This window comes from Syngnathus acus, chromosome 20 (assembly GCF_901709675.1).
Source record: "Syngnathus acus chromosome 20, fSynAcu1.2, whole genome shotgun sequence".
Lineage (NCBI taxonomy): Eukaryota > Metazoa > Chordata > Actinopteri > Syngnathiformes > Syngnathidae > Syngnathus > Syngnathus acus.
The window spans coordinates 3,850,717-3,866,204 of NC_051104.1; the positions used below are offsets into that span (position 1 = coordinate 3,850,717).

The 15,488-nt window shown below is 40.2% G+C and overlaps 1 protein-coding gene across 1 annotated transcript in view; it reads right to left on the reverse strand.

The window, feature by feature from the left end:
* adarb2 (adenosine deaminase RNA specific B2 (inactive)) overlaps positions 1–15,488 on the reverse strand; it is a 90,760-nt gene that overhangs the window by 24,894 nt on the left and 50,378 nt on the right. The window contains exons 2-3 of the mRNA XM_037279363.1: positions 12,563–12,649; positions 11,092–12,044 (exon numbers count right to left, since the gene is read on the reverse strand). Coding sequence (XP_037135258.1) covers positions 11,092–12,044; positions 12,563–12,649 — 1,040 coding nt within the window. The remainder of the gene's footprint in view (positions 1–11,091; positions 12,045–12,562; positions 12,650–15,488) is intronic.

Here is a 15,488-nt window from a genome sequence, read left to right on the forward strand (position 1 = left end):
ATGGCAAAACTCCTTGGAAACCCTAGTTGGAAACCCTAACCCTAGTTTTGAAAGCCTAGTTAGAAACCCTAACTCTAGTTTTGAAAGCCTAGTTAGTAACCCTAACCCTAACCCTAACCCTAACCCTAACTCTAACTCTAACTCTAACTCTAACCCTAACCCTAACCCTAACTCTAACTCTAACTCTAACTCTAACCCTAACTCTAACCCTAACCCTAGTTTTGAAAGCCTAGTTAGAAACCCTAACCCCAACCCTAATCCTAACCCTAACCCTAACTTTGGAAACCCTAGTCGAAAACCCTAACCCTAGTTTTGAAAGCCTAGTTAGAAACCCCAATCTTAGAAACCCTAAAAGTAGTTTGAAACCCTCGTTGGAAACCCTAACCCTAGCTTTAAAACCTAGTTTGAAACCCTAACCTTGGTTTAAAACCCTAGTCGGAAACCCTGAGCCTAGTTTGAAACCCTAATTAGAGATGGCAAAACTCCTTGGAAACCCTAGTCGGAAACCCTAACCCTAGTTTTGAAAGCCTAGTTAGAAACCCTAACCCTAACCCTAACTCTAGTTTTGAAAGCCTAGTTAGTAACCCTAACCCTAACCCTAACCCTAACCCTAACTCTAACTCTAACTCTAACCCTAAATCTAACCCTAACCCTAACCCTAGTTTTGAAAGCCTAGTTAGAAACCCTAACCCCAACCCTAATCCTAACCCTAACCCTAACCCTAACCCTAACCCTAACCCTAACCCTAACTTTGGAAACCCTAGTCGAAAACCCTAACCCTAGTTTTGAAAGCCTAGTTAGAAACCCTAATCTTAGAAACCCTAAAAGTAGTTTGAAACCCTCGTTGGAAACCCTAACCTTAGCTTTAAAACCTAGTTTGTAACCCTAAGCTTGGTTTAAAACCCTAGTCGGAAACCCTACCCCTTGTTTGAAACTTTAATTAGCGATGGCAAAACTCCTTGGAAACCCTGGTCGGAAACCCTAACCCTAGTTTTGAAAGCCTAGTTAGAAACCCTGATCTTAGAAACCATAAAAGTAGTTTGAAACCCTCGTTGGAAACCCTAACCCTAGCATTAAAACCAAGTTTGTAACCCTAACCTTTGTTTAAAACCCTAGTCGGAAACCCTAACCCTAGTTTGAAACCCTAAATAGCAATGGCAAAACTCCTTGGAAACCCTGGTCGGAAACCCTAACCCTCATTTTGAAAGCCTAGTTAGAAACCCTAATCTTAGAAACCCTAAAAGTAGTTTGAAACCCTCGTTGGAAACCCTAACCCTAGCTTTAAAACCTAGTTTGAAACCCTAACCTTGGTTTAAAACCCTAGTCGGAAACCCTGAGCCTAGTTTGAAACCCTAATTAGCGATGGCAAAACTCCTTGGAAACCCTAGTTGGAAACCCTAACCCTAGTTTTGAAAGCCTAGTTAGAAACCCTAACTCTAGTTTTGAAAGCCTAGTTAGTAACCCTAACCCTAACCCTAACCCTAACCCTAACTCTAACTCTAACTCTAACTCTAACCCTAACCCTAACCCTAACTCTAACTCTAACTCTAACCCTAACTCTAACCCTAACCCTAGTTTTGAAAGCCTAGTTAGAAACCCTAACCCCAACCCTAATCCTAACCCTAACCCTAACTTTGGAAACCCTAGTCGAAAACCCTAACCCTAGTTTTGAAAGCCTAGTTAGAAACCCCAATCTTAGAAACCCTAAAAGTAGTTTGAAACCCTCGTTGGAAACCCTAACCCTAGCTTTAAAACCTAGTTTGAAACCCTAACCTTGGTTTAAAACCCTAGTCGGAAACCCTGAGCCTAGTTTGAAACCCTAATTAGAGATGGCAAAACTCCTTGGAAACCCTAGTCGGAAACCCTAACCCTAGTTTTGAAAGCCTAGTTAGAAACCCTAACCCTAACCCTAACTCTAGTTTTGAAAGCCTAGTTAGTAACCCTAACCCTAACCCTAACCCTAACTCTAACTCTAACTCTAACCCTAAATCTAACCCTAACCCTAACCCTAGTTTTGAAAGCCTAGTTAGAAACCCTAACCCCAACCCTAATCCTAACCCTAACCCTAACCCTAACCCTAACTTTGGAAACCCTAGTCGAAAACCCTAACCCTAGTTTTGAAAGCCTAGTTAGAAACCCTAATCTTAGAAACCCTAAAAGTAGTTTGAAACCCTCGTTGGAAACCCTAACCTTAGCTTTAAAACCTAGTTTGTAACCCTAAGCTTGGTTTAAAACCCTAGTCGGAAACCCTACCCCTTGTTTGAAACTTTAATTAGCGATGGCAAAACTCCTTGGAAACCCTGGTCGGAAACCCTAACCCTAGTTTTGAAAGCCTAGTTAGAAACCCTGATCTTAGAAACCATAAAAGTAGTTTGAAACCCTCGTTGGAAACCCTAACCCTAGCATTAAAACCAAGTTTGTAACCCTAACCTTTGTTTAAAACCCTAGTCGGAAACCCTAACCCTAGTTTGAAACCCTAAATAGCAATGGCAAAACTCCTTGGAAACCCTGGTCGGAAACCCTAACCCTCATTTTGAAAGCCTAGTTAGAAACCCTAATCTTAGAAACCCTAAAAGTAGTTTGAAACCCTCGTTGGAAACCCTAACCCTAGCTTTAAAACCTAGTTTGAAACCCTAACCTTGGTTTAAAACCCTAGTCGGAAACCCTGAGCCTAGTTTGAAACCCTAATTAGCGATGGCAAAACTCCTTGGAAACCCTAGTTGGAAACCCTAACCCTAGTTTTGAAAGCCTAGTTAGAAACCCTAACTCTAGTTTTGAAAGCCTAGTTAGTAACCCTAACCCTAACCCTAACCCTAACCCTAACCCTAACCCTAACTCTAACTCTAACCCTAACTCTAACTCTAACCCTAACTCTAACCCTAACCCTAGTTTTGAAAGCCTAGTTAGAAACCCTAACCCCAACCCTAATCCTAACCCTAACCCTAACTTTGGAAACCCTAGTCGAAAACCCTAACCCTAGTTTTGAAAGCCTAGTTAGAAACCCCAATCTTAGAAACCCTAAAAGTAGTTTGAAACCCTCGTTGGAAACCCTAACCCTAGCTTTAAAACCTAGTTTGAAACCCTAATCTTGGTTTAAAACCCTAGTCGGAAACCCTGAGCCTAGTTTGAAACCCTAATTATAGATGGCAAAACTCCTTGGAAACCCTAGTCGGAAACCCTAACCCTAGTTTTGAAAGCCTAGTTAGAAACCCTAACCCTAACCCTAACTCTAGTTTTGAAAGCCTAGTTAGTAACCCTAACCCTAAACCTAACTCTAACTCTAACCCTAAATCTAACCCTAACCCTAACCCTAACCCTAACCCTAGTTTTGAAAGCCTAGTTAGAAACCCTAACCCCAACCCTAATCCTAACCCTAACCCTAACCCTAACTTTGGAAACCCTAGTCGAAAACCCTAACCCTAGTTTTGAAAGCCTAGTTAGAAACCCTAATCTTAGAAACCCTAAAAGTAGTTTGAAAGCCTCGTTGGAAACCTTAAGCCTAGCTTTAAAACCTAGTTTGTAACCCTAACCTTGGTTTAAAACCCTAGTCGGAAACCCTAACCCTAGTTTGAAACCCTATTATTATTATTATCATACATATTATTTTACACTCTTATGTTTTACAATAATAACATTGTTTATTTATTATTATTATATATTATATAATATATATTATATTATATTATACATTATATTATATTATATTATATATTATTATTATTTATATTTCTTATTTATATTATTATTTATATTATTTTTATATTTATTTTAGTTAATCTATTTTAATTTTAATGAGTCACAGGCAATAATGAGACAAAAACGGTTGATTTAAGTATAAATCCCGTTCGACTAACCTCCGCGGCAAAGATAAAAGCAAACGATATGGCTCAAGCAACTTAATAATGTCAAGACAGTATAAAGCACACACCAGAGGCCTAATACATTATGCACCGAAGGCTCGCAGAAGACTTCCTGCGAAAAGATAACATGACCCTACCCTTAGGGGAGACGAGGAGAGCAAAAAGAGAACGAGGAGTAAAACAGACAGGCGCATGGAAAAGAGGCTGGGTCGAGATGAGAGGAAATAAAAGGGTCACTGATGAACATCCAACCGGTATATCATCTCCGTTAGCAGACTGAGGCCACCCGTGACTACTTGATTATATTACATAATATAACATTTGCACTATGATTCACCAGGGGGGGAGCAACTGACAGTGTCTCAACAGATGGCTGTTGTTATTTCTTTAAAAATCTATTTAATAGGCATGGAGGACTAGACATTGGCTGGTGACGAGTCCAAACTTAAAAATTCCATTCATATTTTCTGCCAAAGCCATACGAGAGAAGTTATTTGAAATCCGATATTGGGTATAGAATAATAAATAGACAGAAAATAATGTTCAGGTGCTGCGCTCAGAGACAGACCTCCCGGCTGTTATAACAGGGTTGCAATTTTTTTTTTAATAAAAGTCATATATCGGTATTGTGTGTCCTCTCATATATTTACCCTTCTAACAATAACGTTGGCCTCCCTATAGAGTTTAGTCTGGACATTTTTATAGTTGATATCTGTCAGAGCAAAGAAAGATACTCTCATACTTTCCACCGAAATTGTGCAATTTCTCTATCAGGCTTCCCGCTGTTGATCAATACATCTTAGACTTTTGCAAAACCTTCATCAGGTGAGTCCATGTTAACATACTGCTGAGATTTTCTCCCTTGTTTTGGCGGAGTGGTGGAAAAAGCCGATTTTTTTTTTTGACAACCTTTCAACCCCTCAAGACAAACTAAATGCTGGTTGTCAAACTCTAAGCATTGCTGTTCAGCTGACATTTGGGAGATGTAAGCCCCCCCCCCCCCCCAATAGCAACGGTATGTTTATCTTGGAGGTAGACGCTATAAGTTTACAAGTGGCCTTTGTAGAAACTAGCCATGCTCTTTTCTTTGCTGATGAATATGGTTTCTAAAAACATCGCCTGACAGAAATGATCTCTCACACACTCACACGTTCACACAGTGCAAGAAAATATATTTACTTCACAGCCTAGGGAACATTTACTGAAAGCCATTATGTATCGTCAGCAAAGTCGGCCGAATGCTAGATTGACTGTAACAAATGCATTTGCTCTTTTTTTTGTCATCTTTCTTTTTATGTCAACTCATTACATGGAGCATGCAAACTATCGTTTGGTCACTTTGTGTTGTAGAGGAGAAAATGCATGACGACAGATGGCACAGTCAATGATGAAGTCGTCAAAAGCAAAGAACACTAAAAGGTATTATTGGTATTACGGCTTTTAGCGCGTGAGTGCAGTCAACAACTTTGGCCTCCATGATGTGATTTGCAGCGGTGACACAATATTATGAATGAATATTATGATTCATGGCAACCCTGTCTATCATTTGCATGCAGAGTTCAGCACTTCCTGCATAGAAGGTGAAGACGAGTCATCCGAAACAAAAACATCCTTTTGTGACAATAACAAAACAGACAGAATTAACCAGTCTGCTCTAGGTCCATATTTCAAAATTTGAGTTGATCCTTGTGACCTACAAGCACAAAACTAAGATGGAAAATTTCATTTTGGACTTTAGTAACATTTGAAATTCAAAACAGCAAATGCTGCTTTTAATCAAATCTATACTATGAACATTTGACCCTTTTGCTGCACATCATATTTAGAAAATATGAAACACTAGATGGGGCATAACAATCCAGCCATAACATTATGTTACATATATGACCCCCTTTTACATTATTACCCAGTGGTATAATGTAAAAATACACCGAGATGGAAAAAGAGGTGCTCCATCTATTAGTCAATAGTTCCGGGCACTGCACAGGTCCTAACTAGCTGCCTGCTGTATACTCATGGGCAGGCAGGCAGGCTGAAATATGAGAGCTAAGGACTTCCCAGAATGCTAAACTTTCTCTCTGCTGCCTCTCCATATCTCTCAATGTTCCCCATCCCCCAGACTGTGCCCTGAACCCAATCTGACGTCTAATTAATCCTGAAGGTCTTTTGTTCCGCTGAGGTTTCCCTCTTTTTTCCCCCCCTTCTGCAGTCCATCCATCCCCACCTCCCTTAGCCTGCCCCTCATCTTTTCCCAGGATTTGATCCCTCCACGGCAATTCACCAACAGGCACGTTCTGTGCACTAAATACCCGCTAACCTATCTCAACATTTCCAGAGATGCCTTTTCTAGTCTTCCAAAAGCATATTCAGTGAATTTTGTCAGGAACAATGATATTTGCTAGACCTAGACCTACTTTAAATATACAAATAAATATATCAATACCATTAAATATAAATTTATATACGTATATATATATTTTTTTTTTCAATTTTCCCTTTTTTATTATTTTAGTTTATTATTATTATTTAACCCTTTTCTTGTCTACTAAAAGCATATTCAGTGGATTTTGTCAGGAAAAATTATATTTGCTAGACCTAGACCTTCATTAAATATACAAATAAATATATCAATACCATTAAATATAAATTTATAGATATTTAAATATATATATATACGTATATTTATTCTTTTTTTAAACATTTTATTTTCCCTTTTTTATTATTTTAGTTTATTTATTTATTTATTTATTTTAATTTGGCAGTTTTGGCAGGAAGAAAATCTGGAGGATTGCTATCTTCATCCCAGTCAACAAAATTACCAACCACTGACTTCTCATGATTGTCTACATGCTGCTTGAGTATTTGACTGATGACTCAATGGAATCGGAATACAATTGTATTTTGCATTAAAAAGACTTTCTCCCCCAAAAGGCTGCATTGTAATCTATTTTAAAATAACAATCAAGTGACATATGCTGAGTGTGCATATGATAATATGTTGTCTTGACAAACAACATGATGCAGTGTGTGACAAGAGGCTCCTTTTCCCTAGGCTGGAAGGTCATTAAAAGGCCAGACATCCAGAGCTCTCCTTGCCTGGTAGCTCGAGATAAACATACCACGCAGCAGCCACACTGGACTGGACCAATAGTCATGATTTATCAGTCGCCATTTGCTACCTGAGCGCCTGTGAAATTGTAATGAACTTGGTTATGCTTTTAATGGAGTGTGAGGAGTTCCTGAGAATTGACTGTTGCCATGCTCCAGCACACCGTGCAAGGGAAGAAGGAGGAGAGGAGGTCAATCTCAAACAATGAAGATTAACAATAGTATAGCAGATCTCAGGGTGACATCTTCACAACAGATCACAGGGGCGTTTTTTAATTTTTTTAGATGCCAAGAGACTTGACCTGACCAACCATTTTGATATCTTCTCGTTAAGGAATTTTTGCGCAAAGCCACATGCTGACACGGTATGTTAGATTTAACAGCTTGCAGCCTCATAGGTCATATTTTGCATATTTATTGGACAATTGAGAATGACGCTAACCTTTATAGGAACATTGTATTCAGGTGAAAAAGCATTATTTGGTAATTTCACACACCAAAAAAGTCTCCACTATTTTATTCAGTTTTTGGAAATTATTTGTGTGATGGGGAACTTACATGGCAGTCGCGTTAGTCCCCTTTCTTACATCAATTACAGAGGTCACAGACAATAATTAGCTTTGATTAGGGCTGTTAAGTTCATGCGTTCATGACTAATTAACTTTAATGAACTAATTTAACATCATTTTAATGTCCCTATTTTCTTTAACGCAGATGAACACATGCTTTGTTTTCATGACCTTTTGATTTTTGTGATACCTCGTGGTGAGAAGGCGGTCAAACAATAAAATACCAGTCATGTGCAACTGTTACGGCCGACGATTTCAATTTATTTATTTCATTGTTTTAATAGTCAGACGGGTGGGCTACCAGGGGAGCACAGTTGCTGCACCAAATGTCCGATTCTCATTACCGCACCCATTATTTTAAAGTGGCTGCAGAATTCTCCAGTGCTTTCCACTAAAAAACAATATTTCTGGGAAAGTCAGACCCCCCCAAGAAAAAAAAAAAAATTTGCGACTACTGAAGCATGGATGTAAAGATTTTACAGTGATCCCTCGCTACTTTGCGTTTCATTTATCGCGGCTTTGCTACATCGCGGATTTTTTTCTAAATTAAAAAAACATTTAAAAGTCAAAATAACATTTCTAAATTGAGGAAACGTGTCTAACCTTTAGGACAATGTAGTATTGCTCCAAATGTTCGTTTACATTCCTTTAGAAGTTAGTACGATCGCGAATTAGCACCTTTCTGCTAACTCGTTAGCCTGCCCAGTACTTCTTGTTGGTGACCGTACTTCGCAGATTTCACTTATCGCGGGTGGTTTTTGGAACCAATTATCCGCGATAAACGAGGGATTACTGTACTACGTGAAAGCTGCAAATGGCCGCCGTCTTTAAATAGTTTGTCAGGCTATTTGCAAGACAACCTTTGTTTATCACAGCTGATCCCAAGAGTTGGGTGTGCTATGCTAGCTGTCACATAGTGTTGATCTGCTGTCATCACTGTCCACATGCTGTGGTTGTAACACTACTAACAAAGTCCTCTCAAATGTGTCATTCACACCTTCATTCTCCGCGATTTTTTTTTTTTTTGAAGACGAGCGTCTTGGCTCGATCACTGTCTCGAATGCGTTGTGGCGATATTAATTAATGATCAGGCTGTCACAGCTGTTTATAGTGAGACAGATTAGAAGTGGGAGAGATTAGACAAAGAAAGCAATCTGTTGGCGATCCGCCTCCTGACAGGGGTCACCTTCACATGTCTCAAATCATATTTAATTTGCTGCGCTAGAGGCAGAGAAATTACTCCACTTGACCATTTCGTAGCCTTCTCTATCTGCGAGGGACTTAAGTGAATCAAATCACTTTGTCACATTTCATCTTAGATGATATCACGACCAATAGAAGTATTCTGTACGGCGCTTTGTTTACATAAACTATAATACAGCCCGTTTTGAACCTTCAGTCATTTTCAGCTTTCTTTCCTCACTTTCTCCTTCATTAACCTTAATTGTCATTCAGGCACTGCCGCAGAGCACATTTCCCTAATCAAATGAACCTTAATCCAAGGTGGCAGAGTGCAGCATCCTGACCACTAACCTCTGTGCTGTCCTTCCACAAGCAACTGCACCGTTTCAAACTCAGGCGACATGGCAACACGCTGCTGCGTTGTGACACAAATGGGAAATGGATTAAATGGCCTATGAAAAGAAGGCTAATCATTCCACTTGTTGAAATAAGTGGCGGGACTACTTCAGTACTCATTGGAAAGACTAAAGGTATTTTAAGAAGGAGCCTGATGAGGTTAATGACTGGCCAAGGATATACCGTACTTTCCGCACTATAAGGATTATAAGGCGCACCTTCAAGGAATGGCCTATTTTAAAACTTTGTCCATATATAAGACGCACCGGATTATAAGGCGCACCTTCAATGAATGGCCCATTTTAAAACTTTGTTCATATATAAGATATATAATTTGGCCCGCGGGCCGGACTTTGGACACGCCTGCTGTAGTGGCTCAATATTGGTCCATATATAAGGCGCACCTGATTATAAGGCGCACTGTCCGCTTTTGAGAAAATTTGAGGTTTTTAGGTGCGCCTTATAGTGCGGAAAATACGGTAATCCTTAACTGACTTGCTCGACTGCAGTTCTGCCCTTAACATTAACTCCCACCAGTGTTAACAAAGCAGTTTATGGACAAACCAAGAGTGATTGGACACTGTATGTCTTCGCACCACACCCGTTCCCGAAGCAATCAGTGTTTGGCATAAGAATTGCTTCTCAAAAATAGAGCGAGATTATTTGTGCAAGCGACACTTGAACACATCATATTCAAAACACGCCTCAATTATTCCCACATGCATGTCCCTAAATTGTTGAACTTTTCTCCTTTCTTCTTTAGCATTTGAAATGAATAACTCGTGACTCGAGCAGACAGCGAGCATGACTTTCAAGAAATTTCCACAAAAGATTGCTCCCTGGAACTAAACTGGTGCGTCAAATCCTCTTAAAATGGCTTTAGACTCCGTGGCGGAAGGGAGAAAGGGAAAAAGTTTCTCCCAGGCAAACGTGCAGGTTTGCTAGGTTGATGTCATGCTCTGGGGAAGGACACTTGCCAGTTTATTTCTTCAAGGATGGGAAAAGGATGTTAATACTAAACAACATACGTCAATTAAGGCCTTCGAGAAAAGGCTTTCGGCTGGGAGATGACAGATATGTACCGTATTTTCCGCACTATAAGGCGCATCTAAAAACCTCCAATTTTCTCTAAAGCCGACAGTGGGCCTTATAATCCGGTGCGCCTTATATATGGACCAATATGGATTTGTGGATGAGGACTAATTTATTAAAGTGAGCTTTACGTGTTTATTTTGTGTGTTGTGTGATATTAACGTTTGAGCAACGCATTGATATATTGTTATTGTTTTCACTATTTCGAGTGTTACTATATTGTGATTGCATTAACGTTTGAGCAACGTTGAGTTATTTATCCTATAATCCGGTGCGCCTTATATATGAACAAAGTTTTAAAATGGGCCATTCATTGAAGGTGCGCCTTATACTGCGGAAAATACGGTACAAGAAGTGATATCTGGTGGGGTTTTTTTTTGTTGCAGTTTTTATTACAATTTAAGATGGAACTGTTCACTGATCATCGAGATCTGAAGTACAATCACGCATCACCACAAACATGAGAATACAAAAGAACGTTCTTAAGATGGCCAATAATAAGCTTTAAAGTCTCCAAACAACAAAATCAATCAGTCTGAAAATGTAATTAGGTTAGTTTTCTTTAGATGCAGCTGAAATTACGTTTGGAATAGCACCAACAGGTGCCAGGCAATCTTGTAAGCGACTTCCAATTTCCTCATGTTCCTCAAAAACTAGTTTTCTCGCTCTGATTGCAATTTGGGTATTTGGGTAAATGACCATGACATGGGTGCAGTGTTTTTGTTTCTCTATTTTTGTTATGCTTTTCTGTTCGCTCTGAGCAAGAGAATGAATTTATACTAGTGGCTGCGAGGCCTCAACACAGTTTGCAAAATTGCCCAAAACTTTTAATTGTGTCCTGTTCTGGATATATTGTGCCAAAGAAATTCTAATTGTGTACTCACCTGGGGTAAATGAGGGCATATCTTCCTGCTGGTCTTCAGAGCCATCCTGCCTTCAGGGGCTGTCCTGATATTGAAGAGTGCCTCAAGAGCACACTGGGCAGCCTGGGTCTTGGCCATCTTCTTGCTGCGTCCACAGCCCTCGAAGATGCGGCCATCCACTCGTACCGCCATCACAAAGCTACGCAACCTTCTGCCCTGGGTTCGCTCAGAAAGACAGGCATAGCGCAACCCTGGACGGAGCTCATTGAGCAGTACCACAGGACTCTTGGGTCCATCTGGCTCAGGAACTATTCCGCCTAACCTCTGTTGAGCCTGTACCATCAGGTCCAAGGTATGGCGGAGCAAACGTCCATGCCTCAGTAGCTCACTTGATAATAACTGACTTTCTGCTTCGGAGTTGCAAAAGGTAAAGTCTGCAGAACAAGGGGAAGAGTCAAACCCCTTGAAAAGAGTGTCAGGGAAGCCAGCTTGGTCTGAGGTGAAGTCAGCTGATGGGTTTGAAATGTTTCCCATAGCTAGGTGGGCCTGAGGAGCATTGGGAAATTGAATAAAGGATTTCAGGGCCAGCTCTGCTGCCCTCATCTTTGCTTTCTTCTTAGTTGGACCCGTTCCTTCAAAGGTCAATCCGTTAACTTCAACAGCAATGGAGAAAACAGGAGCGTGGACCGGACCCGTTTGGGACACCATGCGATACTGAAGACCAGGCCGGAGCTCATTTAGCTGAACTAAAGCATTCTTCGGTGCCTCGGACCAGGACACTTTCTTATAGATCAGACGGAGTTGGCTCAAGTGACCGTTGTTGTCTTCCTCCAGAGGCCGTTTTCTCTTTAGACTAGAAGTCCCACTTCTTGAAGGTTCTGAACAGAAGAGTGATTGACACTCAGCAGATGCTAAGGAGCGATCCTCCAAGTTATCAATGTTGCGGTTTTCTTTCACCTCCGCACTGCTGGTACCTGTAGAGAAAGAATGTACTTAATCTCTTCTGAACAAAACAGATCTAGGAAATCTCCCTGGGCAGATTGAACAACTCGATACACGATGAAATGATAATTAACCAATCTCATACCACGGGCTTGGTGATTTTTAGACCTTTTAAAATACAAATCCCTGAAAACGGGAATGATATCTACCGAGCCACTCTGTAATCTTCCACTAAATTGGTTGGAAATCCTTGGTGTAAGTGAGAAACAGTAAAAATCCCATTTTTAACGGGGGTGGGGATTACACCTTTGGAAGGATGCGAGAACTATCTGTGGTCTGCTTTATGTTTTTAATACTTCTATCCACCATGAGAACAGATGCCGAATAGAGATGATGATGGGAAATTAACATGAATGTTTTGATCTTGCTCAAGTATTGCAATGGGTGACTTGTGTCAGATTGGACATGTTTGTCTATCCAGACTTGAATCAAAACTGATTCTGATCATCTCGATAGCTACAAAGTATGAAAACAAGAGACACAATATTACTTAAACTGTCCTCGTCTTCAGTGCTGCTGGTTCCTGGGCTTATGTACTTGAAGGGAGTGATCAATGCCGACAGCATACTGACTTTCTCTGGAGGTGAGACAAAGGACATGCACAGTCAACATGAGCAAGGAAAGATTTTGATCGTATCAAAAACATTGGAGCAAACATAAAAACACAGCTTATGTGATTCTTTTTTTCCCCCCAATGTTTGATCATGAACACAGACCCTTCACTTTTGGTGATAAACTTGCCTTCTTATTAGAGCTAAGTTGAAGCTTTCGCCCGTTACCCCCCAGGGGACCTCCTGTAGCCCAGGTATGCGTGTTGTTTGCAGTTTGAAGGCCTATTAGAGCAAACACTTAGCCTGGCGCTCTTCATGCAGTACTGAGCCGAATTGACAGCCCAGTCTGGCTCCTTAATTACACTCCCTCTGTGTTTGGAACATCAGCTAATCATCAATAAAAGAGATTTCAAGGAGAAGGAAGGGAAGCTTTTGCAGGATGAATGACTTGAAGCAGGAGGATAAGAGTTTAAGGTTGAGGTAGTCTCGGACCGAGACGATTTCGTCTCGCTAAATGTTGTATAATTTGGTGCAATATTACAGTGCGGTAAATGTTTGGATAAGAGCAGAAGGTTATGAAGGTGAGCTCTTCTCACAGCTCAACAACACTGAAGAGGCTAAATGAGTCACTAACGGAATTGTCCTGGTCCTTATGGACCAACATTACAAACTAGCCTTCTGACCTAATCATGGCCAAAAAACCCAAAACAAGCAATAATTTGGAACCAAATAAGTCTCCAGATTATCATTATTTAGACCTTTTTCAAATTACTGTATGCAGTTTGTTAGGCCTTTTGTAAAAACGTGGCTCTTCATATTTGTTTTCTTCGAATCAAAGTAGAACATCACAGACACATCTGCTTCTGCCAAGCCCAACATCCCAACAGGCTTTGAAATTTAAGTGTTTCCAGCTATAAAAAAAAAGAGGCTGCATAAATTGCGATTACATCTGGAGTACAAGCACCTCTCGGTTATAAATGTCCTAGTTGATTGATTTTCATTCGCTCAATTGCATTTGTTTGAAGAGTAATGGGACACTTTTCTGAAAGAAGCAAACCTCACAGATTTTATGTTATATTGCATGGAAAAATAAGCAGAGTTGGAGCAGTCACCGTTAGCTTCCTTGTGTGCCCTTCACACTTCTCTCTCATCCATTCCTTCTCATTCATCAGCGGGATGAATGAAGGAGACAATGAATGCCAATAAAGTCTCAGCTCACTGCATCCATCCCCTCGGCACATTGCGTGACACAGACGGACGGGATGACGCTCCACCAAAGTCGGAGAAGCGGAGGAGAGCCTCGGCACGTGGCCACTGGTTCCTGATCGTGACAATAATTTGATGTGTGACTTCTTGCTCTTCCTGTATCAGTTGTGAGGAGAGGGTAATGAGCCCAATCAGATTTCCCCATGGCTCAGTATAACGAATGGGTCAGATGAGTAAAGGCAGATGCTACCCAAACAGACTGTGGGGGGGGGAATCATTGACTGAATTTTTCTCTGTCTCGCTCTTTTCTTCTTTTTTGTTGTTATGGGAAAATTATTTTGAAAGTCACTAAACCACTAAATGAGACAAATTGAATTTTGTGTACAGGTAGAAATATGAATCACTTTTTTTTGGCACCCCAGGTAAAATTAGATTGGCCAAGTTTATTTATTATTATTATTTTTTTTGCAATTTTATTTTTGCAGCACATTCAGAAAACACCTGAAAGTACCGCGCCTGGATTCACATCAGAACAAACTCAGAACATTGGATGATAAAAGCTTTTTAATGTCACACGTGCAGTGTAGAAAAATGGTGTTGAAAATAGCAATACAATATAAATTTTTCACACCATGTTTCTTTTATGTTGTACATCTGATCTTGTAAAGAATCTTGCCTCTTGGAAGTAATGTAAAAGCTTTTAGCAGTAGAATAGAAGGATCTCAAGAATTGTGTTATAATGCCAAAAGGCTTTTTGGGGAAAAAGTGAAGATACACTTAAAAAAAAAAAGAGAAAACCTGCAATGGAAATTTAAAATTGGCCAGAAAAGTAGTCTTGATAGAGAAACACATTATTATTTGCCTCAGTCATTTTGGGAGTACAAAGCCAACAAAGATATAATGCACATTACTTTTCCCACGACTCATTCACAACCAATCGGAAGAAGATGAGAACTCTGGATGAAGTTTGTCGCCTCGCTCACTTGATAACAAGCACTCCGGCGTATTTACAAGGCACAGACAGGAAGATAAGTCTTTGTGGTAATGACACAAAGCAGGTCAGTCATGTGTCTGCCGCTAACTGTTTTGTTGCTTTTGCTCCTGTGGCACCTTCAACATGCGTAGCATTGTCATCCACACCAAAGCTTGAATATGAAATATGACCGTGCTTCTCTTTAGTAACTTACTTCATCTTCTCATATATGTTCAGAATGGCAGACAGCTGACAAGAATACTCAGTGGAGCGCAAACCTCCTCCAAGGATAAGAGGTGGAAGTAAGTGCTTTTGTCTTCCATTGATGACAGCGACAACAATATTATTTATGTAACAGTTTGCGGAGCTAAACATACTTTAATAATTGACTAGCAGATTTTCAATTATATCTAAAGTATTGAAATTGTATTTTTCCAGTGAAATCAAATGTCCATTACACATCATGACAGATCAAATCTGACTCGTTCCCACTTTTTTTTCTTTCATGCAAACTGCTGCGCTGTTGGTTTAGACAAAGCACAGATGGGACGTGGCCACTTTTTCACCGGCTGTTCCATATCGCAGAGCCCAACGCATCTGGAAGGCAGCGAGAAGCATCTTTGCACTAATTTGTTTGTCACGATACATCGAAGGTACGATCTGTCATCCTGCCATGCTTACGTTGT